The sequence below is a fragment of the Musca autumnalis genome, unplaced genomic scaffold (assembly GCF_047663935.1).
Source record: "Musca autumnalis isolate F117 unplaced genomic scaffold, ASM4766393v1 scaffold_79, whole genome shotgun sequence".
Taxonomy (NCBI): Eukaryota; Metazoa; Arthropoda; class Insecta; order Diptera; family Muscidae; genus Musca; species Musca autumnalis.
This window is the reverse complement of record NW_027412410.1, coordinates 38,892-63,381: the sequence shown is the minus strand read 5'-3', so window position 1 is coordinate 63,381 and position 24,490 is coordinate 38,892. Positions and strand designations below refer to the sequence as shown.

Genomic DNA, 24,490 nt, shown 5'->3' with positions numbered 1-24,490 from the left:
ATTCGGAATTATATCCCATAAAATCTGGAGTTCCACAAGGCAGCATTTTGGGACCAATGCTCTATCTTATATATACCCACGATATGCCTTTACACGAAAATTGCTTTATTGGAACTTTCGCTGATGACACGGTTCTAATGTCAATTGGACGAAATTCCACCGAATCAACGAACAGACTGCAATCTGCGCTAAATAATGTGGTTCAATGGACCGTTAAGTGGGGCTTGAAACTAAATAGTAATAAGTCTGTTCATGTCGACTTTTCGACAAGGCAGACACAACACAAACCATTGTATATAAATATGAATGAGGTACCATACGAATCCTCTGCTAAATATTTAGGAATAACTTTAGACTCAAAACTCACCTGGAAAGAGCACATAAACAAAAAAAGAGAGGAATTGGACATGAAATACCGCAGTTTAAGTTGGTTGTTGGGAAGAAATTCAGTTCTCTCAATCGACAATAAATTAATGATATACAAACAAGCTTTAAAGCCGGTCTGGCTATATGGTATTCAGCTCTGGGGCTGCGCAAAAGACCATCATCTGCAAAAAATCCAACGTTTTCAAAACAAAGTTCTACGAAATTCTGTGAAGGCACCTTGGTATGTTCGCAATAGCGACTTGCACCGCGACTTAAAAATCAATACAGTTAAGGAAGAAACACGTCTCTATACCGAAAAATACTACACACGACTTCAAGACCATGATAATACGGAAGCTTTGAAACTACTACATACATCGAATCCTCGGAGAAGACTTCGCCGATATAAGCCATATGATTTGCTTACCCGATTTAATTGAATTACTAACTACATATGAACATTATCTAACTTAATCACTATTTCTAAGTTAAATAATTCTTTCTTTTAATATTTGCACTACATGAACTACTAGTTAGTCACTTTACTTATTAGAGACTAGTTGTAGTATTAGTTAAGCTACCTTTGTATTACATAGCTTAATAAAGGAAAAAAAAAAAAAAAAAAAAAAAAAAAAAAAAATCTACGAATAAACAAAAAGTATTTTTAAAAAATCCACGATTTGTGGAAAATATTTTTAAATAAACAATTTATGAAAAAAATTTTTTTTTATTTAAATGTACTGTTTATGAAAAATATTTGTCTTAAATCTACACGATTTATAAAAAATATTTTTTAAAAATTCATATTTTTTAAAATCCATAATATATATGTGGAAAAACATTTTTAAAATAATACTCGATTTATAAAAAGTATTAAAAAAATCACGTTTCCATATTTTTTGCTCTTTAAATTTGTTTAAGCCTCCACGATTTATGAAAAATATTTGTTACAAATTCACGATTTTTGAACAAATATTTTTCAATTTTTTTTACGAAAAAATCACTATTTATAAAAAAAATATATTTTTTAAATATCCATAATATGTGGATAAACATTTTTAAAAAGTATACTCGATTTATAAAAAATACTTTAAAAATATTCACGTTTCCATTTTTGGAGGATTTTTTTGCTGGGGATTTATAAAAAAATATTTTTTAAAAAAATCCACGATTTATTATGCCTTTTTTAAATACTATTTACAAAAAAAAAATTTCAAAAAATTCACGATTTATGGAAAATATTTTTAAAGAATTCCCGAATTATTAAATTAAAAATTCAAAAAATATTTTTTACATCTTTGTGTTTATTTCAGCTTTAGTCCATATTTTGTTGTAATTCAATTGTTTGAATAACAACAAAATATTTTAAAGTGGATATGAAATTGATTAGTTGCGGGCGAAGGGTAGGGAATATTAAAGTTTCAGTTGTCACCAAACAACTTCATCAGTTCCCTTTTTCGCCGACTCTGTATCGATAAACAGGTCAATAAAGCCATCTAGCAAATTAAATAAAATGAGAAATTTGCTGTATGGCCCTGAAGCTCTTTACCCTACAATTTGAGTCTAACTAAAGAATTTCATATCCACCACTGTTTTTATGTCGTCTTTGCTTCGCAAAGAATACGAACATAGGAGTGTTGCTTCGATAAGCGGGGGTAAAAACAACAAGAAAGTTGTTTTTGCATTACGCATTGGTCAACAAGGCCGTGCTGGTGCCTATTATTGTTGTTGGCGTTTTTTATTGTTGGACTGCATAATTTTACATCTTTGTGTTTATTTCAGCTTTAGTCCATATTTGTTGTAATTCAATGCCAACAACAATAATAGGCATCAGCACGGCCTTGTTGACCAATGCGTAATGCCAAAACAACTTTCTTGTTGTTTTTACCCCCGCTTATTTAAGCAACACTCCTATGTTCGTATTCTTTGCGAAGCAAAGACGACATAAAAACAGTGGTGGATATGAAATTCTTTAGTTCGACTCAAATTGTAGGGTAAAGAGCTTCAGGGCCATACAGCAAATTTCTCATTTTATTTAATTTGCTAGATGGCTTTATTGACCTGTTTATCGATACAGAGTCGGCGAAAAAGGGAACTGATGAAGTTGTTTGGTGACAACTGAAACTATAATATTCCCTACCCTTCGCCCGCAACTAATCAATTTCATATCCACTTTAAAATATTTTGTTGTTATTCAAACAATTGAATTACAACAAAATATGGACTAAAGCTGAAATAAACACAAAGATGTAAAATTCTGCAGTCCAACAATAAAAAACGCCAACAAAAATATTTTTTATATTTTTAAAAAATTTACGAATTAAGAGAAAAAAATTCACGATTTGTGAAAATTATTTTTTAAATCCAATTAAAAAAATAAAAATATGAAAATTCAAGATTTATAAAAAAAAATATTTTTTTTTTAAATCCACGATTTATAAAAATATTTTTAAATCCACAATTTATTAAAAACTATTTTTTAAAAAATTCATGAATTATGAAAAAAAAATTAAAAAAAATTACGATTTATGAAAATTATTTTTTTAATCCGATTTATAAAAAAAATATACAAAAAATCCACGATTTAAAAAAATATATTTTTTTAAAAAAAATCTAAAAAAATCCACGATTTATGAAAAATATTTTTAAATAAACAATTTATGAAAAAATATTTTCTTTTAAATGTACTATTTATGAAAAAATATTCTTCTTAAATCTACACGATTTATGAGAAAATATGTTTTAAAAGTTCACGATTTATGAAAAAATATTTGTTTAAAAAATCGACGATTTATAAAAAAATATATTTTTTTTAAAAATCCATAATATGTGGAAAAAACATATTTAAAACAATACTCGATTTATAAAAAATACCTAAAAAAGATTCACGTTTCCATTTTTTGCTTCACAATACCCTTTAAATTTGTTCAACCACTTTATGCTCGCTGCTCCTTGGATTCTTTTTGCACTTTTTTATTTATTTCATAGAGACTAAATATTTAAATGAGACTGTAATGCCCTGCAGACAATGTTTGCTAGTTTGCCACTTTCACACCTTTTGCCCGATAACATCGAAAGCTTAAAAACGTACATATAAATGTGTTGTTGACAGAACATGACAAACCCTCCACAATTAGGAAATGAAAAAAGTAACAATTTGCCCACAGAACAACTGACCGGCTTTCTGGTGGTGACCTGGCCACTTTTTTGTCACAATTTGACATAGTTTTTTAAGCTTCTACCATTGTTCGAAGAATTTGTTGGATTTTGTGGACATTTTTTTTTGGTTGACTGTTTAAAGGTTAGGAAGTTGAACAATGAAGTTTAAAAGCAAAGTTGTGTAAAAAATATATATATGTATACTATAAAGGGTATATTAATATTAATTGATAATTAAAAAAGTTTAAAGCAAGAATGAGTTTAAGGGACAGAATCTGGAAAACAAAAACAAAGTCAAACAAATTAGAAAACTTAAATTTTCGTTTGTGTGATGGACAACTTTATCTCCAGAGGAAAATGGTATATTGATGGGAAGAGCTAGAGTTATTCTGCTAGAGTTCAATTTAGCTCGAAACAGAATTAATCAAAAATGTGAATATTTGCCGAACTTTTGTGATTTAAGAACTTAATTTCGCCAATTTTTTTTTTTGATTTGCCCATCCCTTATCTATTTATGTGTATAACACTTGTTGTGTAAAAAAAGAAGCTTATATAACACAACTCAAGTTTTTTTACGTATTTCTATTTAGGCCACATTCGAGTTTTTTTCGGTTTCTTATAACCCAACTTTTGTTGTTTTCTTTTCGCCCACATAACCGTTCCTAGGTATCTCTAGATGCTGATCGTCCTGTGGTATCTGCATGTCGTAAAACGAGTTTCTTTCAACACCACCACAATCACTTTACACATCAACAACAGCAGCCGCAGCCACAAACGGGCCAGGCAACAGGACTCACAGCCGGCAATAACCATCATCAGCACTATCCCCGTTCTCATCTGCATCATAATCAGCACAACAGCAGTTATCATGCAAGTGGTGGCGGTGGTGGTGGCAGTCAACGTGTCTCCCATATATCGCATTCATCCAATAATGTTTTACGTGCCCGGCGAGGCGTTGTCCGTATGCTGATTATCTTTGTCTTGACATTTGCTTTGTGCAATTTACCATATCATGCCAGGAAAATGTGGCAATACTGGTAAGTATATGGAAAATAATGAAAAGATGTGACTATTTCTGAGAATTAAGATATGAAAGTTAATAGTAATAAAGGCTGCTATATGGAGGACAATATTCTCAGGCCAATGATGCGTATGATGATTATTAAAGGGCATAATAAAAGCCACGCAATATTACTTATACGCCCTTAGTTCAAGAAAGTTTATTTTTAATGGATTTTTGAAAAGAAACGCCATAAAGAAAATTTCGAATTTCTTTGGTAATAAAGTTGAGATAATGCTAAGCGTTTATTTAAACTTTCTTTATGAGAAAAATTCGTGACCAAAAAGGAAATTAATAGAAAACATTTAAGGAAAATGTTGAATGAAGACAGTGAAAATTATTTTGCCAAACAAATCCACGCCATTCTGAGATTTTTAAAAAAATGTTTTGCCAAAAAGTCCACGACTATCTGTGATTTGTTAAAAAATATTTTGTTATAAATCCACACCTTACTGTGATTTTAAAAAAATATTTTATTAAAAAATTTACGCCTACCTGCGATTTAAAAAAAAAATATTTTGTTAAAAAATTCACGCTTTTCTGTGATTTTTTAAAACATATTTTGTTAAAAAATCCACGCTTTACGGTGATTTAAAAAAAAAATATTTTGTTAATAAATCCACGCCTTACTGTGCACGGTGCTCTTGAAACAATTTTAAATGGAAGGTGTTTACACCTTGAAAGTTTTTGCGGATTCTGAAACTACAATGTTCATAGATGAGAAAAATCCAAAAACAAAAAAATCGCCGGAGCGCATTTTAAATAAATCGCGATTTAAGTTAACATTTTTAAGGGTTGTTTAGGTTTTCACGATTTTGTTTAGCTATGAAAATTCTCTACAAGATCGACCTTTATGGTATTTTCGTAGTTTTTACCATTTTTTTGAGTTATAGAAGTTCAAATTGGGACAATGCACTGACTGTATCGCCCCCTTACAAAACAATGTCATGAAGGGTGCTCCTTAACTAACTTCTGATGAAAACCGCTTACACAGGGAAAGTTTTTGTGAATTCTAAAACAGCAGTGTTCATAGATGAGAAAAATCCAAAAACAAGAAAAAATCGCTGTAGGGATTTTTGAATAAATCGCGGTCAAAATTCACATTTTTAGGTGGTTTTTTGGTTTTCACGATTTTGCTTGGAAACCGCAAGTCCAATCGAAATGGAGCTAAAGAATATGTTGTAGCTGTGAAAATTCTCTATAGGAGTGACGTTTATCATTTGTTCCCAGCCTGTACCATTTTTGAGATAATGAAGCTCAGTTTACATTTTTAGGTTTTTTGTTAGGGTTTCGCGATTTTGCTTGAATACGGTAAGTCTTATCGATATGGGACCTGAGAAAATCTTAAAGCTGTGAAAATTCTCTACAAGACTGGCTTAAGTAACTTATCCTAAGTTGTAACATGTTTTTAGATATATAAGTTTAAGTTGGGAATTTGCAGTCATGACATTGTTTTATAAGGGGACGATACAGAATTTAATTGAATTTGAATTGTCCCAATTTGAACTTCTATATCTCAAAAACGGTAAAACCGTCGAGAATACCATACAGGTCAATCTTGTAGAGAATTTTCATAGCTACAACATTTTCTTTAGTCCCCTTTTGATAGGACATGCGGTTTCTAAGCAAAATCGTGAAAACCTAAACAACCCCTAAAAAATGTCAACTTAAATCGCGATTTATTTAAAAAGCGCTCCGGCGATTTTTTTTTGTTTTTTGATTTTCCTCATCTATAAACATTGTAGTTTCAGAATCCGCAAAAACTTCCGAGGTGTAAGCACCTTCCATTTAAAATTGTTGTTAAACATTCCACGCCTTTCTGTGATTTTTAAAAAAATATTTTGTTACAAAATTCACGCCTATCTGTGATTTCTTAAAAAAATATTTTGTTAAAAAACGGCTTTCTGCGATTTTTTTAAAAAAATTTTTTGTTAAAAAATTCACGCCTTTCTGTGATTTTTAAAAAATATAAAGGCGTGGTTTCCTTTCTGTGATTTTTTAAAAAATATAAAGGCGCGGATTCCTTGCTGTAATTCCTAAAAATATATTTTGTTAAAAAATCTACCCCTTTCTGTAATTTCCTAAAAAAATATTTTGTCAAAAAATCCACGTTTTTCTGTGTGTTTTTAAACAAAATATTTTCTTAAAAATTCCACGCCTTTCTGTGTGTTTTTAAACAAAATATTTTGTTAAAAAAATCCACGCCTTTCTACGATTTATTAAAAAATATTTTGTTAAAAAATCCACGCCTTTCTACGATTTATTAAAAAAATATTTTGTCAAAAATCCACGCCTTTCTACGATTTATTAAAAAAATATTTTGTCAAAGAATCCACGCTTTCTGTGATTTTTAAAAAAAATATTTTGTAAAAATAACTCAAGCCTTTCTTTGATTTTTTAAAAAATATAAAGGCGTGGATTCCTTGCAGTGATTTAAAAAAAAAAATATTTTGTTAAAAAATCCACGCCTATCTGTAATTTTTTAAAAAATATTTTGTTAAAAAATCCACGCCTATCTGTAATTTTTTAAAAAATATTTTGTTAAAAAATCCACGCCTATCTGTAATTTTTTAAAAAATATTTTGTTAAAAAATCCACGCCTATCTGTAATTTTTTATACCCTCAGCCTTTAGGCTAAAGAGGGTATATACACTTTGATACGACCGAAAATGTGCCTCATCGAAATAATGGTTTTAGACCCCAAGTTTCTTTGGACGAAATGTGTTTCAGACAATTTTGAGTTGATTTAGCAATGTCCGTCCGTCTGTCTGGCTGGCTGGAGCGCACGATAACTCTCGAACGGATCAACCGATTCGGTCCAAAGTTTGTCTTTCGTAATATTTTGTCCAAAATTAATTTAAGTTCGAAGATTGGTCATATCGGTCCACTCCTTCAGGTTCCTCCCCCACAAAAGTTCGAAAATGTTCGGAAAATTTGTGCGCACGATAATTCTTGAAGGGGTAACCGATTTGGTCCATACTTTCCACATCGGGAAATCTCAACCAGGCTTAGATGAGGTTTCAATATGGACTCAATCGCTCCTCTCCTTCGGTTACCTCCCACACAAAATTTCTGACAAGTTCAGTTTAGGACCTGCTCTTATATCGCTTTGATTTTTGTTGTAACAATTTGTAGTCGTTGTCCCCCATACGACGGTACAAGTTTCAAAAGGGGCAAGTCCATACTTCCTGAGAAAGTACCCTGAAAGATGCAGAAAACCCCAATGACACCGTGTGCAGTGGTTGGAGCGCAAGATAAATCTCGAAGGGATCTGTCAATTCGGTCCAAAATTTGGCCTTCGTAATATTTTGTCCAAACATAGTTTAAGTTCGAAGATAAACCATATCGGTCCAGTCCTTCAGTACCTCCCCCACAAAATTTCAAAAATTTTGCGCACGTTAACTCTTGATGGGAGTGACCGATGTAATCTATACTTTGCACATCTTAATATATCTAACTGATATAGATCAGGTTCGAATATGGACTATATTTGTCAACTCCTTCTGGTAACTCTCACACAAAATTTCGGATAAGTTCACTTTAAGACCTGCTATCAAATCACTTTGATTTTTGTTGAAGCGATTTGCATTCGCTACGTCCATTACAACGGTAAAAGTTTTTTCAGGGGCAAGTCCAAATTTCTTGGGAAAACAGCCTGAAAGGTGTAAAAACTCCCTATGTCACCATGTGTGGGGGTCGGAGAACACGATAACACTAGAACTGTTCAACCGATTTGGTCCAACAGTTGGTCTTCGTCATATTATATCCAAACTTAGTTTCATGAGGCAATACCGGTCCACAACTTCCGGTACTTCTCCCCCATATTTAAAAAATTTCACTAAAATGCTATGTGCGATATATGCTAAAATGTGATATCACTTGAATGGGGCAACCAATTTGGTCCAAACTTTGGATCTCCTAATATTTTATCAAAATTTAGTTTAACCTCTAAAATGACCCATATTGGTCCTCTCAAGGGTTCCTGCCCTACAAAAGTTCAACATTTGTGTCTTAGTGCAGTTAGTTCCTAATCCACATTTTTGTCGGCAAGTTCAAATGTCTAAAAAGGGCCACAAAATTCTGAAGAGACCTTAAATACATTCGATCTGTCCGGAGGTAAAAGTTTCGCTTCACATTGGCTGATTGTATATCTCTGTCGGCAAAGCCGACTGATACTTTTTTACTTGTTAAATTAAAAAATTCACGCCTATCTGTGATGTTTTAAAAATATTTTTTATTTTTTTTTTTCGACAAATATTTTTAAAAATTCCACGCCATTGTTTTATTTTTATACCCTCAGCCTTTAGGCTAAAGAGGGTATTTACACTTTGATACGACGAAAAATGTGCCTCATCGAAATAATGGTTTTAGACCCCAAGTATGTTTGTACGATATCCGTTTCAGACAATTTTGAGTAGATCTAGTAATGTCCGTCCGTCTGTCTGTCCGTCTGTCTGTCTGTCTGGCTGACTGGTGCGCACGATAACTCTCGAACGGATAAATGGATTCGGTTCAAATTTTGGGTATCTAAATATTTTGTCCAGATTCGATTTAAGTTCGAAGATGGGCCATATAGGTCCACTCCTTCAGGTACCTCCCCCACAAATGTTCAAAAATTGTCGCAAAACTTGTGCGCGCGATAACTCTTGTAGGGAATAACTGATTTGGTCCATACTTTGCACATCGTGTAATTTCTACCAAACTTAGATGAGGTTCCAATATGGACTCAATCGGTCCACTCCTTCGGGTACCTCCCACACAAAATTTCGGAAAAGTTCAGTTTAGGACCTGGTCTCGAATCGCTTTGATTTTTGTTTACGCAAGTTGTATTCGCTGTCCTCTACACGACGCTGTAAGTTTTATTAGGGGCAAGTCCATACTTCCTGAGAAAATAGCCTGAAAGTTACAAAAAAACTCTATGACACCGTGTGTAGTGGTTGGAGCGCAAGAAAACTTTCGAACGGATCCGCCAATGCGGTCCAAAATTTTGCCTTCGTAATATTTTGTCCAAACATAGTTTAAATTCGAAGATAAGCCATATCGGTCCACTCCTTCAGGTACCTCCCCCACAAAAGTTCAAAAATGTTCGGAAAAATTGTGCGCACGATAACTCTTAAAGGGAGTGACAGATGTAATCCATACTTTGCACATCCTAATATATCTACCAGATATAGATCAGGTTCGAGTATAGACTATATTTGTCTACTCCTTCTAGTACCTCTCACACAAAATTTCGGATAAGTTCACTTTAAGACCTGCTCTCGAATCACTTTGATTTTTGTTGAAGCGATTTGCATTCTCTACCTCCATTACGACGGTAAAAGTTTTTTCAGGGCAAGACCATATTTCTTGCGAAAACAGCCCGAAAGGTGTAAAAACGTCTATGTCACCATATATGGCGGTCGGAGAGCACGATAACTCTCGAACTGTTCAACCGGTTTGGTCCAACATTTGGTCTTCGTCATATTATATCCAAACTTAGTTTCATGGGGCAATACCGGTCCACAACTTCCGGTACTTCTCCCCAATATTTAAAAAATGTCCCTAAAATGATAGGACGATAACATTTGAATGGGCAACCAATTTGGTCCAAACTTTGGATCTCCAAATATTTTGTCAAAATTTAGTTTAACTTCTAAAATGGTCCATATCGTTCCTCCCTAAGGGTATCTCCCCGACAAAGGTTCAACATTTGTGTCTTAGTGCAGTTAATTCCTAATCCACATTTTTGTCGGCAAAATCAAATGTCCAAAAAGGGCCACAAAATTTTGAAGAGACCCTAAATACATTCGATCTGTCCGAAGGTGAAAATTTCACTTCACATTGACTGAGGGTATACATCGGTCGGCAAAGCCGACTGACACTTTTTTACTTGTTTTAAAAATATTTCATAATATCCACTCCTGTCTGTGATTTTTAATTTTTTTTTTTGTTCTGAAAAATATTTTTTTAAAAAATCTACTCCTAATATGATTTAAAAAATATATTTTATTTTTCTTTTTTTTGAAAAATATTTTTTTTTTAAAATCCACGCCTACTCTAATTTTTGAAATATATTTTTTATTTTTTTTTTTAAAAAATATTTTTATAAAAATCCACGCCTACTCTAATTTTTGCAATATATTTTTTATTTTTTTTTGAAAAATATTTTTTTAAAAATCCACGCCTACTCTTATTTTTGAAATATATTTTTTATTTTTTCTGAAAAATATTTTTTTAAAAATCCACGCCTACTCTTATTTTTGAAATATATTTTTAATTTTTTTTGAAAAATATTTTTTTAAAAATCCACGCCTACTTTAATTTTTGAAATATATTTTTTATTTTTTTTTTTTGAAAAATATTTTTTTTTTAAAATCCACGCCTACTCTAATTTTTGAAATATATTTTTTTATTTTTTTGAAAAATATTTTTTTAAATATATTTTTTTTGAAAAATATTTTTTTAAAAATCCACGCCTACACTAATTTTTGAGATATATTTTTTTTTTTGAAAATATTTTTTTAAAAATCCACGCCTATTCTAATTTTTGAGATATATTTTTTATTTTTTTTTTTGAAAATATTTTTTTAAAAATCCACGCCTACTCTAATTTTTGGAATATATTTTTTATTTTTTTTAAAAATCCACGCCTACTCTAATTTTTGAAATATATTTTTTATTTTTTTTAAATATTTTTTTTAAAAATCCACGCCTACTCTAATTTTTGAAATATATTTTTTATTTTTTTAAATATTTTTTTAAAAATCCACGCCTACTCTAATTTTTGAAATATATTTTTTATTTTTTTTAATATTTTTTTAAAAATCCACGCCTACTCTAATTTTTGAAATATATTTTTTACTACTTATGCTTGTCTTCTTTGCGATGCAAAGACAGCATAAAAACAGTAGTGGGTATATGATTTTGATTATTCTGACTCAATTGTGCGGTGAACAGATTTAGGAGGATACAGAAAATTTCTCGTTCTGTTTAATTTTCTGGTCACTCTTATCGACCTGTTTATTGATACAGAGTCAGCGGTTAAGAGAACTGATGAGGAAGTTTGGCTGCTTCCGAAACTATAGTATTCTCTGCCTCCGCTCGTAGTAATCAATTTCAATACCCACTGTTAAACATTTTGTTTCTTCAAATTTTGAAGCAACAAAGTATGGACTTTAGCTGAAATAAATACACAACAAGCATTTTTTATTTTTTTTAAATATTTTTTTAAAAATCCACGCCTACTCTAATTTTTGAAATATATTTTTTATTTTTTTTAAATATTTTTTTAAAAATCCACGCCTACTCTAATTTTTGAAATATATTTTTTATTTTTTTTAATATTTTTTTAAAAATCCACTCCTCTAATTTTTGAAATATATTTTTTATTTTTTTTTTTTTTTGAAAAATGTTTTTAACTTTTTTTTGGAAAATATTTTTAAAAATTCCACGCCAATGTTTATTTTTTGAAAATTTGTCGGCCTTTGCTTGTCGGATCGAATTTTTTAAAAAAAATCCATGCCTCTGGCTCCCTTCCGTTGTCTATGAAAGTTATATATAAGATGATACACAAAATAATTTCTGTTTCCACCCTCCTCTTTCTTCATTTTGATTATTTCATTTCCAATAATTTATTAAATTTTCTCATTAAAAAATGTAGTTGGCATCCAATAAACTAATCCTCTTATAGTCATTTTATGCCAGTATATGAAATGCCATAATATCTACACAATATTGTGACCAATAATTAATAGACAAATTTTTCAATTTATTGGAATTTAAAATAAAACACTGTCAAAAATATTTATGTAGTAATATAATCTCGAGCTAATATGCTTCTGTCATTTGATGACAGAGAAATGCCAATCGTGTACTTTGTTTGATGTTCAATGTGTTAGTTAAATAGGATTATTATCCGTTTGTAATGTAATTTAAAAAGCTTTTTGGTCATTAATTTAAGTAAAATATAATGCGCTGTCAAGTTGAACGTCTGTGATCTAGTGCGGTGCTGTGAAGTTGACATTTGTTGAATTCCATAGGATTTTCCAATGTCCACCTACATCTCTATAGAAAAATATTATGTCATCATAGATAATTGGATTTTATAACTACAAACAGATATTATTTTTCGTCAAAACCTAACTGTGGAATAACAATTTTGGATTGAAAGTAGCACAATGAAAAACTCATTATAAAGTGATATGTGTGCTTTTGACAAAGGTCAAAACCATTAATATATTAATATTAAATTAAATATTTTAACAGGGGAAGTTCTTTGAAATTTTTTTATAAAAAAGTATAGAAACAGACCACTCAAATATCATTTGATAATATCAATAATAGTTAGGTTGGCCGAGAGAATAAGTTTACAAACGCATTAAGATATCATTATACCCTGAGCCTTAGTGCTACAGAGGAAGTAGCATTTTAGACCCCACATACATACATATGTGACGACTAAACCCGTTTCACACAATTTAGATTCGATCGAGGCATATAACACACGATAATAGTATGAGCAACCAATTTGGTCCAAACTACGATCTTGTAATATTATGTCCAAATTTAATTTAACTTCTAAAATAACCCATATCCGTCCTCTCCTTAGGCTACATCCTCCACAAAAGTTCAACATTTGTGCCTAAGTGCAGCTTAAGGTCTGTTCGAAGATCCTTTGGAAATGCATACCGATGCTGTTCGTTGTGGTTCTGTTTACAGCGATATTTTGATTTCCAATATTGGACTATTCCTTCAAGTACCTCCTCCGCAACACTTTTGAACTTTCATTCTAATCCACATTTGTCGGCAAGTTCAAGTGTCCAAAAAGGGCCCACTAAATTCTGAAAAGACCCTAAATACATCCGATCTGTCCCTAGATGATAATTTCAATTCACATAGGCTGAGGGTATATGTCTGTCGGTGAAGCCGACTGACTCTTTCTTACTTGTTTTATGTGATGTTTGAAACTGTTCCGAGAGTTTTTTGAAATATACAGTTTTTCATCGATCAAGTCCATGCTTCCAGACATAATAGCCCAAAAGCTCTACAAAAAAAAAAAAAAAAAAAAACAATTGTGACCAATTAAAATGGCTGGTGGGTTCGGTAAATATGGCAACGAGTGACTTGCATTAGTCCACATTCTAAAATTTCTCTCAAACTTGAATCAAGTTTTTATATCGGACAAATACTTTGAGTATCTCCAATACAAAAGCTCAACATTTCCTTTTTATCAGGGCAACATTTTTTCTTAGGCAAATTAACACTTCCTTACACGATTTTCTGTGCAGACCAACTAAAATGGTTATTGAACTCGATTACTATCTAAAGGAGTTACTACCAAATTTAGGTCTAACTCCAAGATAGGCGATGTTCAGAACTTATATGCTTAAACCCTGTTTAGGCCCAATTCTCACATTGTGCCGATATCTAGTAGTGAGTAGTCTTTGTGATACTGATTTCCTGGGGAAATCAATATTTTATAACACTCCTTTACATATCACCTGTGCAAAGTTACTACTAAATCCAGGGCTGTACTGAAGGTAGCCTCTATTACAACGCTATAATTTTGTTCTACATATTTCCATCGAATAGGGTCCAAATGTTTCAAAAAACTTCACCCCTGTGGTGTCACAAAAAACTTAATATTTATTAAGTGCAGCTTAAGTTTATTTAAGGATTTTTTGGATCCTGAAAACAAATATATACATTTTTGATGAGTCAGCCCATGCTTTATAACATAGTGGCTCGAAAGTTTTAAATCTCCAACTGTAATCAGCTAAAATGGCTGGAGGGCACGTACCTATCGAAAGCAGTGACATACAAACATAAACCAAGTTCCAAGATGTACTACTATGTTGGCTCATACTTTAAGAAACCTCCCCCACAAACTTTCAACATTTTTGTACTTAAATGCAGTCTAAGGCCACTTTTTAATAACTACGACGATTTAATTTGCTTGTAAGAGAATACAATACTTCGCGAGATATGGGACCATAAATATCCTTCCGCTCAACAATTATGCAAGGTTCAGCTCTTTTACTGTAATGTTAGATATATGAAGACCTTAACTAGCTTAAAATTGTAGATACAAATTTCCATAGATTTGTGGACACATAGCACATTGATACCAACAACTTGGTCTTATTGCTGTTTACTGCCATCCCTGCCCTAGTAAATACTTGGTTTATTCTTACAAATTGCATCCATTACTACTTGTGCTTCTGAATCATGCATGGTCTTCTCCAAAAGGAATTGTAGTAAAGTGTTCACATAGGTTCCTTCCTGATGATCACGTATCAGTTTGTGTCAGCATGAGCTTTGTGTGGATACAAATTCTGACATGACCTGAAATATCTTTGAACGTGAATGACTTTCGAAAGCGACAGTGTCTCTGTTGAGTTTTCTTAGAAATTTGAAGTAAGGTGAAGATCTTTGCAATGGTGGATTGACCAATGACCAATGGGATAAACTACAAATCTGCCAGAATGCTGCCCTGAGAACAGCTACAGGGTGTCACCTCATGTCTGCAGTGGACCATTTACATGAGGAGACCAAGATCTTTCCTGTGCGTCGATACAACAGGATGTTAACGATGCAGTATTTGCTTGGATGGTATAGGCATGGCCACCCAAATCACATTATCGAGATCTGGAGAGAGAGAGGTCCAAATATATAAAAGAGAACCTCTAGATCAACGTGCATACCAGGCAGGGTTAAGGGACATTCACACTGATGCGGTTGCAGAGGCTCTGGCAGCCTAGAGTGCGAATATCGTCCTCGACGATCATCCACCACCCGTGGCAGCAAAAGAACAACAGCTGCCAAGACAAACGAGAGTAGTGTTGGCACAACTTAGATCTGGTTGGTACAGCCGCCTCAATTCTTACTGGGCCAAGATTGATGGCACGCGGAATATCTGCCCAGCATGTGGCACCGGTCCGCATACTACGCAGCACCTTTTTAACTGCCCAGCCAATCCGACTAACTTAACTCCACTCTCTCTCTTTGGACGAATCCTATTCAGGTGGCGTCCTTTCTGAACTTGGAGCTGGAGGCAGAGCCACACCCGTCAATAAAAAAACAGATTTATGGTAAATCTAAACTAAGGCCTGTCCAGTAACAACGTAACGTAACGTGTTATTCCTGCCATTTGCTGCTAACAAGCTGATACATACATCTCAGCAGCTCGTCGCTTCCGGTCTTGAATTGCTCGGCTGTTAGCCAATCAGCTCTCATTAGCCGATTTATTGGTATCTTAAGCTCTCTATGGCTTGGCGTTATACATTCGATTCCATCACCTGGGACTGGTACAGTGGCGTCGTCATCATCGCTACTGATTGTTACTACTAGCATGTTCATTCCATATCCTAAGTACGATTTCCGTATCTCTTACCAGATTCCTATATTTGCCTCTACAGGAGAATATCCCTATACTAAAGCCGACAGTTGGAGGTTTCACTTTTTGGTAGAATTTTTGGTCTGCATTCTGGCTCCTGTACATATCGATTATTTCCGCTTTTCCATGGACGTTTATCCACTCTCGTTTTTTCCCTATACCGCTCTCGTGCGCAACGTGTTGCCACTGATTGTAGAGTAGAGCCTTATATGCCGTTTTTTATCTTCGGTTGCGGCACGACACTCCTGGTCATACCATTGGTTCTTTATTAGTATACAATTTTAAGTCCACAAAACCATGTCCGTCTCTTTGTTGAATTCAAGATAGAGGTCGCAATTTTCAAGATAGAGTTTGATAATTTGGTATAGAAGTTTCTATTACCCCTAGGATGTTTGGTATTGAAAATTGGTCCACGTTTTGATATAGCTAGCCCCCAGAAAACGGTACTTCCCGATTTTAGGTATTTTGAAGGTAATGAGGCTATTATTACACCCAAAAACTTTCCACCAGAAATTTGACGGTATGTCTTCATAGAGCCCCCATAGAATGGAAAATCGGAAGGTAGATTTTCACTACTTTGAAGGTTGTGTCTCAATATCCCACCAAAATGGCTGAAATTTGGTATTTAGTCTTCCTTGGGGGTACCTGAAGTTTGTCGGTATAGGCCCACGCCTTCATACAGTCCCCATAGAACGGTATCTCCCGATTTTTAAGGTTGTGGCCTCAATATCCTACCGAAATCGCTGAAATTTGGTTGTTCTTCTTCACTGGGGGTAAAAAACTTTACACCTGAAATTTTTGGGTTTGTTAGAAGGATACCTCCTGATTTTCGGCATTTTGAATGTTGTGGCCTCAATATCCCACCTGAATGGCTGAAATTTGGTTGTTAGTTTTTGTTTGGGGTATAAAATTTTCCATTTGAAACTTGTCGGCATAGATCCACCCCTTCATATAACCCCCATAGAAAGGTACCTCCGAATGTTCGGTATTTTAATGGTTTTGGCCTCAATATCCTACCAAAATGGCTGAAATTTGGTACTTAGTTTTTATTTGGGGTATAAAACTTTGCACCTGAAATTTGTCGGTATAGGTCCACGTCTTCACATAACCCCCGGATTTTTGTACCATCAGAATTTTTGCTAACGAGGGTATATATACCCAGAATATTTTTAAGCCCTCATAAACATGGATTTTTAAAGAATACTTTCAAGCACAGCATATTTTTTAACCCTCATAAGCGTGGATTTTTATACCCTCAGCCTTTAGGCTAGAAAGAGTATATGGTAAATTTCAAATTTCCTTTACAATTCCATTGAAAAAAAATTAAAAATTTTTTTGGCGAGCACTTCCGCCATTTTTAATACATGGGTTACGAAAACAATCGTGGTTTCAAATCTGTTCGCGTTCACAAAATTGGATGCTGCACTCAAAAGTTATGGGGGGTTTTACTCTCTTATAAAGAAAAAATATTTAAAAATTCCTATTGTGTTGTAAAAAGAACATGTATATATGAATCGTTAGCAGCATTTGATACCTATCCGTAGATGCTAAAATAGTTGCTAAATTTATTTTTATTTTCGCGGAAAATCAAAAAATATTGTAGAAATCTTGGAATAAATTTTATTTATTCTAAATCAGAGTCCAAAAAATCTCTAAAAAATAATTTAAAAATACATACAGTATCTAGACAACGCGTAGAAAAATGTGAGACCAAAATTATAAAGATCGCGTTTATAACTTGCATATTACAGCAACAACAAAGAACGGAAGCTTATTGTTGGAAATTATTTCAAAAATATATTTTTGGTTAAATACGAAAAAATTGAAAAATAAATGTTGGGAGTTATTCTACTATTTCGCTAAATTTCCATACAAAACCTGAAGTATTTTGCTAAAACTTCTTCGAGGAAAATAGTTTGTCATCGTGAAAGTATATTTGCGTAGAATGATAAGCAATAGTGTTAAGAAGTACAGAGTAATATTGAAATCACAACCAAAGAAAAAACACAAAAGTTAAAAAGCGTGTAATTCGCGAATCCGTTTAAATCAGTTGAGGTGCATGTGCTTTTCGGATACAGGGAGTCCATGTCTGTCAATATGCATGGATTTTCCCATGTTTCATTCAGCGGCCAAAGTGTGCCATCAGTTGCATCTTACTATTAAAAAAAACCTTCAAGTGGGCAAAAATTACGCGATGTGCATATGATGATAAGGTGCATCCGATTTCAATGGCCGCCTATTAAAAATACGTCAATATAAATTATTTTAGACAGATTTGTCAAGAACTGCGGATGTGCCACCGCATTCTATTTTGGGATAAATAGGGATACTACTCCCGAATCTTTGTAATTAGTGACACACCTTTTTGACAAATATTATAATCGCGTATAAAGGATTACATTTATGCAAAAATAATCAAAGAAAATCGCGGTTCAATTCGCGGAATTGTCAAAATATATTTTTGCAGATTTTCCTACTTTCAAGGTATCTATATCCGGCGTTTTAGTGGATGGATTCGATCGCGTAAGAGCTCATTAGATCCGGCACGTAAAAAAACTAAAATCACGCGGGGTTCAGGGGTACCTGTACGACAGTTGTAAATTTTAAAGCCAAAAAATAGGTTTTTTCAGAAAATTTACGCACCAAATTTTCGCCTTTGGACTCCTATTACTAGGAAGCTGTATGGAGCACACTCATGAGATATACATCAGATGACGTGGAATCGCGAGTTCTACAATCCTATAACAAGTTTGGATTTATTATCTAGTTGCACCCTATAATTATAAGAAAAATTCGAAAAGCACTGAAATCAAAACTTCAAAATGTCAGCATCGATTTTAGGGGGATGCAGTGTATATATCGAAAAGTCATACACTAGAACCATGTTGCACAAGGAGTATTCTTTAGTTCTTTCTTTGAGTACAGTTTTGAATTTTGTGTGGTTTGGCCAGAAATCAAAAAATAACACAAAAAAACTTGTTTACTTCAACACATTTTTCCCATTTTTATATATTACCACCATCGCAGCTTCCACGAAAATTATTTGTTATGGTCCATATTATGAGATCGTGACTAAAACACTTCAATTAAAATAAATGTATTTATATTTTTTTAAATATATTAACAGTTCGCGACTTATTAATTGGTGAACCTCAACTTCAACGATTGTAAAACTTTTTTGAATATTACCATATACACTTTCATACGGGCAAAATGTGCCTCATCGAAATAATGGTTTTAGACCCCAAGTATGTTTGGACCAAATCCGTTTCAGACAATTTGGAGTTGATTTAGCCATGTCTGTCCGTCTGTCTGTCTGGCTGGGTGGTGCGCACGATAACCCTCGAACGGATTAACCGATTCGGTCCAAAATTTAGCTTTCGTAATATTTTGTCCAAACTTAGTTTAAGTTCGAAGATGGGTTATATCAGTCCACTCCTTCCGGCACCCTCCCACAAAAGTTCGAAAATGTTCGGAAATTTTGTGCGCACTATAACTTTTCAAGGCAGTAAATGATTTGGTCCACACTTTGCACATAGTGAAATTCCTACCAGACATAGACTAGGTTCCAATATTGACTCAATCGGTCCACTGCTTCGGGTACCTCCCACACAAAATTTCGGATAAGTTCAGTTTAGGACTTGCTCTCGAATTGCTTTGATTTTTGTTGTAGCAACTTTTATTCACTGCCTCCCCATATAACGGCATAAGTTTCATCAGGGGCAAGTCCATACTTCCTGAGAAAATAGCCTGAAGGGTACAAAAAGCCCTGTGACACCGTGTGTAGTGGTTGGAGCGCAAGATAACTCTCGAACGGATTTGCCGATCCGGTTCACAGTTTGGTCTCCGTTACATTTTGTGCAAACTTACCCAGCAAAAAAAGTCCTCCCAAAGTCATGGGTTTTGTAAGGGATTTTTGGCAGCCGTAACTACTCGCAAATCCCCTTTCTTCCCCATTATTTTTACAAGGGCATGTCGCACTCATTTTGTAGTTATTTTATGACCACTAGAATAACTAGTTATTCTGTGGCCACGAGAAGTTGAAAAGTAAGTTGAAAAAAATTCTATTTTTAGAAGAGTTGATGTCGAAATTTTTTTAATTTCATCACACTTCTTACTTTTATTTTACTTTATTTTATTTCGGTCGCTGTGCGACTTGAACACACGAACCCTCTGATTTCTAGCAAAAGACACTACATACTATGCCACGCACACGAACATTAAGGGTTGCTTAAGAACTTAAATGTGCTGTGCACATGTGCACCACGAACTGTTGTTTTTAATTAAAAAAAAACTCGCGTGCCGACAGTGAGCGTTGAACACACAACCCTAGGATTTATAGTCGGACACACACTCACTGTGCCACCGTCCTCATTACTTAGTGAGGAGCAAAGTAAGTAGGTTTGCCTTGTAATTTGTTTAAGAAGTATCCCATTACTTTTCAGATTACTTGTAATGCGAAAAGAAGCTTGTTTACATTACTTTGTAATGGGTTACGTAATGACTAATGGATCCGAATTTTTGCTGGGTATGGTCTAGTGGACTTTTTTGCTCTGTTCAATCCCAGGAATCAGAAACGCAAAGGGGTCATTAAGGTTTTCAAATCGCCTCGGCCTAATATCCAGGTTTAAGTCTAGCCGGTATTTTATGTATTTTGAGTTTTTTTGCCAAATTTTCTAACCGAGATTGTTGTAATTTAATATTGTGTATTGCCAGAGGATAATAAAGCTTAATTCGGAAAATTGTAAATGTTGGTGCATGTTTTGGATAGAAGAACAATGACGTCACATGATGATTCTTTAAATTGTTCCTATTTACTTTAATACACTTTGTGGTAGAGGGGCATAATAATTTCGAACCGGTCGAACTTGGTTCTTACATAAAATAATCTCTTTATAACGCATTTTCTCTATATCGTAGCAATTCGTCGGACCTCAAGTATTGCGTTGTAAAGAATTTCGTCTGTATCAATTTTCTTGAATTTTAGGTTTTTTCTTGTTCTTGAATTACTCCCCCTTGACGATTTGATAGATGTCTTCTTGCTCTATTAACTTCCAATCAAAGTTTCAAAATTCAACAACTTATATTGCTTACTCAGAAAATAAACACAACTTGTCATTATTTCCAATTAAAAGAAAAACTTTTATTGTTTCCATTTCATCATTAAAATACAATACAATACTAATATTAAACTTCTTTCCCCCTACCTCCTCTCTCCCAATAATTCATTGCAGGTCCCGTTCATATCGTGGTGATTCCAATTTTAATGCTCTGCTAACTCCCCTAACATTTTTGGTTACCTATTTCAATTCGGGCATAAATCCTCTACTGTATGCCTTTTTGAGCCGCAACTTCCGCAAGGGTATGCGAGAGCTTTTGATGTGCTCATGGCGTAAAAGTAAAACAAAATCATCAACGAACTCATCGATGCATCACAAACGACAGGCATTACAGGTAAGTGAGTAATGGTCAAAAGAAACAAATACTTCGAGCTTCCCTAATGGCCAGCATGAAGGGCAAAAGGCCAAAATCAGTTTCTTTGTGATTTTTTTTTTTTTTTGGCAATACAAAATACCAATTATTTAATGTATTTTCTTTCGTGTTTTCTGACCACTCTTTTTAATTTCGTTTCTTTTGAATTTCCTGTTACTTTAGACTCATTCCCTGCCAACGGATACAACACACATTGGCAACGACCACCTATGATGACCTCTGTTTCGTTGGCAAAGAAAACTTTTTGGTGAAAAGACTTAAACGCCATCTCATAGTAAAAACGAAAATAGTGGCTCAAACCATTTGGGAATTGTTTCAACGAAAAACAACAACTGTTTAATAAGAAAGGCGGAGAATAATTATTATTGCGGTGTTTTTGTAAATATTTTTTGTCTTGGCAAAGCTACTGCTTATCCATATTGTTAAAGTTAAGTTGTATGTATGTATATTTTATTTAAGATTTAGTTTTTAAGATAAACACCTGTAAAGAGAATATTGAAATTGAAAGAGCTTAAATTATATGTGTTTATATTTCTTAAAGTATTTGATATGTTTGTGTGCGAAAAAAAAAAAATTCACGATAATGAGTCTGAAGTTACTTAAAAAAAATATTCTGAATAGCCAAACGCTGCTTGAAAAAAATATTCTTCATTCACAGGACTTCAAGCAATATTACTTTGCCGATAGCAAAGTATCAGTGCAGATAATGATATTTGACACGATAAAGATTTAATGTGATTTGGAATTAATGTGATGATTTTTTCAAAATTCCCAAAAATACCAGACTTAGCTTTTCAAAAATGATGCCATTGTCGACATTTAAATGTCTATTTAAATCAACATATCGATGCCTTACTTCTTCAACCGCGTATCCTAAAAAATGCGATTTCGACTTTTTTATATCCTACGATTGCTATTTATACCCTACACCACCTTGTGGTAAGGGGTATTATGTCTTTGTGCATTTGTATGGAACATGCATAAGGAAACGAGTTAGACCCTTAGTTCCTTTTGGGGATATACATATAATCACTTTCTGAGTCGATTTATGCATGTCCGTCCGTCCGTCCATGTATTTTTGTTCGCAACGTACAGGTCGCATTTATTATCCGATTCAGCTGAATGGGGAATGAAGTCGAGGGGGTTTTACATGATTCTCGCCTTGACGGCTCTAACCATGGTGCACAATTGCACCGGGGGTCGCGATAAAAGGCGTCGGAATTTGGAATTACCCAGAGTACACTTAGGTAGTGGTAGAGTCCCCAAGTCTATCCCGCATGTACCAATTCGAAGATCCACAATTATGGGCTTCACTTCCCTCTTGATAAGGGGTTGAGGACTATTTTACACCTCTGCTGCTCTATGGGTCGCAGCACCCGGTTGATAATGCAACTCCACATCGAGCTCTACCCGCGATTTGGGTCCAAACCACAACCACCGCATTGCAACCAATAGGTGCCTCTCCATAGTCAGACTAGATCAACAGATCTAGGGGCTGCTGACTCCCGCGGTACCAGAATGTCTCCGGTCAGACTTCGTAGTCGAAACTACTACCAGTGTTTGTTCCATACAACACAGGACTGGTCACCCAAAGTGAGAAAGAGTTTAGGCACGATCGGGGAATGGGAAGAGTGCAACACAAGTGTTACACTGATGTAGCAGTCCAATCACCACGTTTACATGGACGTAGCTTTCTCACTGCGAGGAACGAGGCCCATTCACCTTTTCCGCTCTGAAGCTGGCGAACGGCAACCGATTATGTTTAAAAGTGCCCCCGACAAGATCTAAAAGATCTGTGATGGCATGGTGGAGAGTTGAGATTCCCCATTATTCCATACCACCCGCGGTACCAGAAAAATGACCTCTGGTCAGATCTCGTAACCGAGTTAATTCCAGTTTCGGTCCCATGCAACCAGGGGACTGGTAACCCCCCGTGGCAATATACGCGGTTAAGCCTATAAAGCCGCAACACAACAACATAGAAACAACACCTACAACAAAGCCTACACTAACGGTCTGCGACGGCGGAACGCCCTATTTGCAAAGTCCCCAAGACTAGCACGAATAGAGCTAGTGGAGAGCACATGACTCACCTCCCATTGGCCATCAACTCTGTTGACACCCATGGAATCTAAGTTCCTGAAGTCCTCATAATGAGGACACTCAGACAACACATGCAGCCAGTCTTCGACTGGAGCCCCACAACTGCACGATGAAGTGCCAGAAAGGTTTCTACTATGCAAAAATGCATTGAGAGACCCATGCCCAGTCAACAAGTATCCCAGATGAAGGCCGAAACCAAAATCGGGGTTCGTCATGGCAAAAGTAACATCCGGGATAAACCTAAATGTTACTCGCCCATTCTCGCACTCGTTCCATCTAGATTGCTATCCAGATGTTACGAGCTCACGCAGCCGCGCCTTGCTATTCAAGGCATCCAAGCTCTCCGCAACTTCTACTGCCCAATCAGTGGGAACAATCGGCAAACCTCTCTTGGCTAAAAATGACACGTTTGCACTATCACTTCCAGGTCAAGAGGAGGAACACCCAACAACACCTGCATAGCCTCAGTAGACACTGTGCGACATACAGTGAGACAAGCCAGCATCATAATGCGCTGACATGAAAGTATCTTACGATACATATACCCTGTAACTGTAGTGTACCATATGGGGGCACCGTATGTTGCAGACCACCCGCAACGCACGTCTATTCAGACCCCAATCCGAACGCAAAATGCGACGAACAGGACTAACAACGCCGCACATTTTCTCTTTGAGCCGATCTAAGTGAGTGATGAAATTCATCCGCTCACCCATTGTGATGCCCAAATACCTCACTTCAGTTTTATACGAGAGACCTCGACCATCGAAGACGACGCTCGGATGTCGATTGCCAGACAATCTACCCTTGAGTAGCATTGTCACACTCTTCTCTCTAGCGACTTAGACACCAACCCGGGTACCCCAAGTGCAAACAATAGACATCATTCTGGAGCCCAACTTTTCCATCTCAGAACGAGATTGAACCTCAAC

At 34.7% G+C, this 24,490-nt stretch overlaps 1 protein-coding gene across 1 annotated transcript in view; it reads left to right on the top strand.

Annotated features, from left to right (window-relative positions):
- Window positions 1–22,102, top strand: part of TrissinR (Trissin receptor) — a gene marked incomplete at its 5' end in the record, with an annotated part of 121,453 nt that extends 99,351 nt beyond the window's left edge. Inside the window, 3 exons of the mRNA XM_073958233.1 lie at window positions 4,192–4,562; window positions 21,197–21,416; window positions 21,618–22,102. Of these exons, the coding sequence (XP_073814334.1) occupies window positions 4,192–4,562; window positions 21,197–21,416; window positions 21,618–21,668 (642 nt within the window). The remainder of the gene's footprint in view (window positions 1–4,191; window positions 4,563–21,196; window positions 21,417–21,617) is intronic.
- Window positions 22,103–24,490: the final 2,388 nt, after the last annotated feature.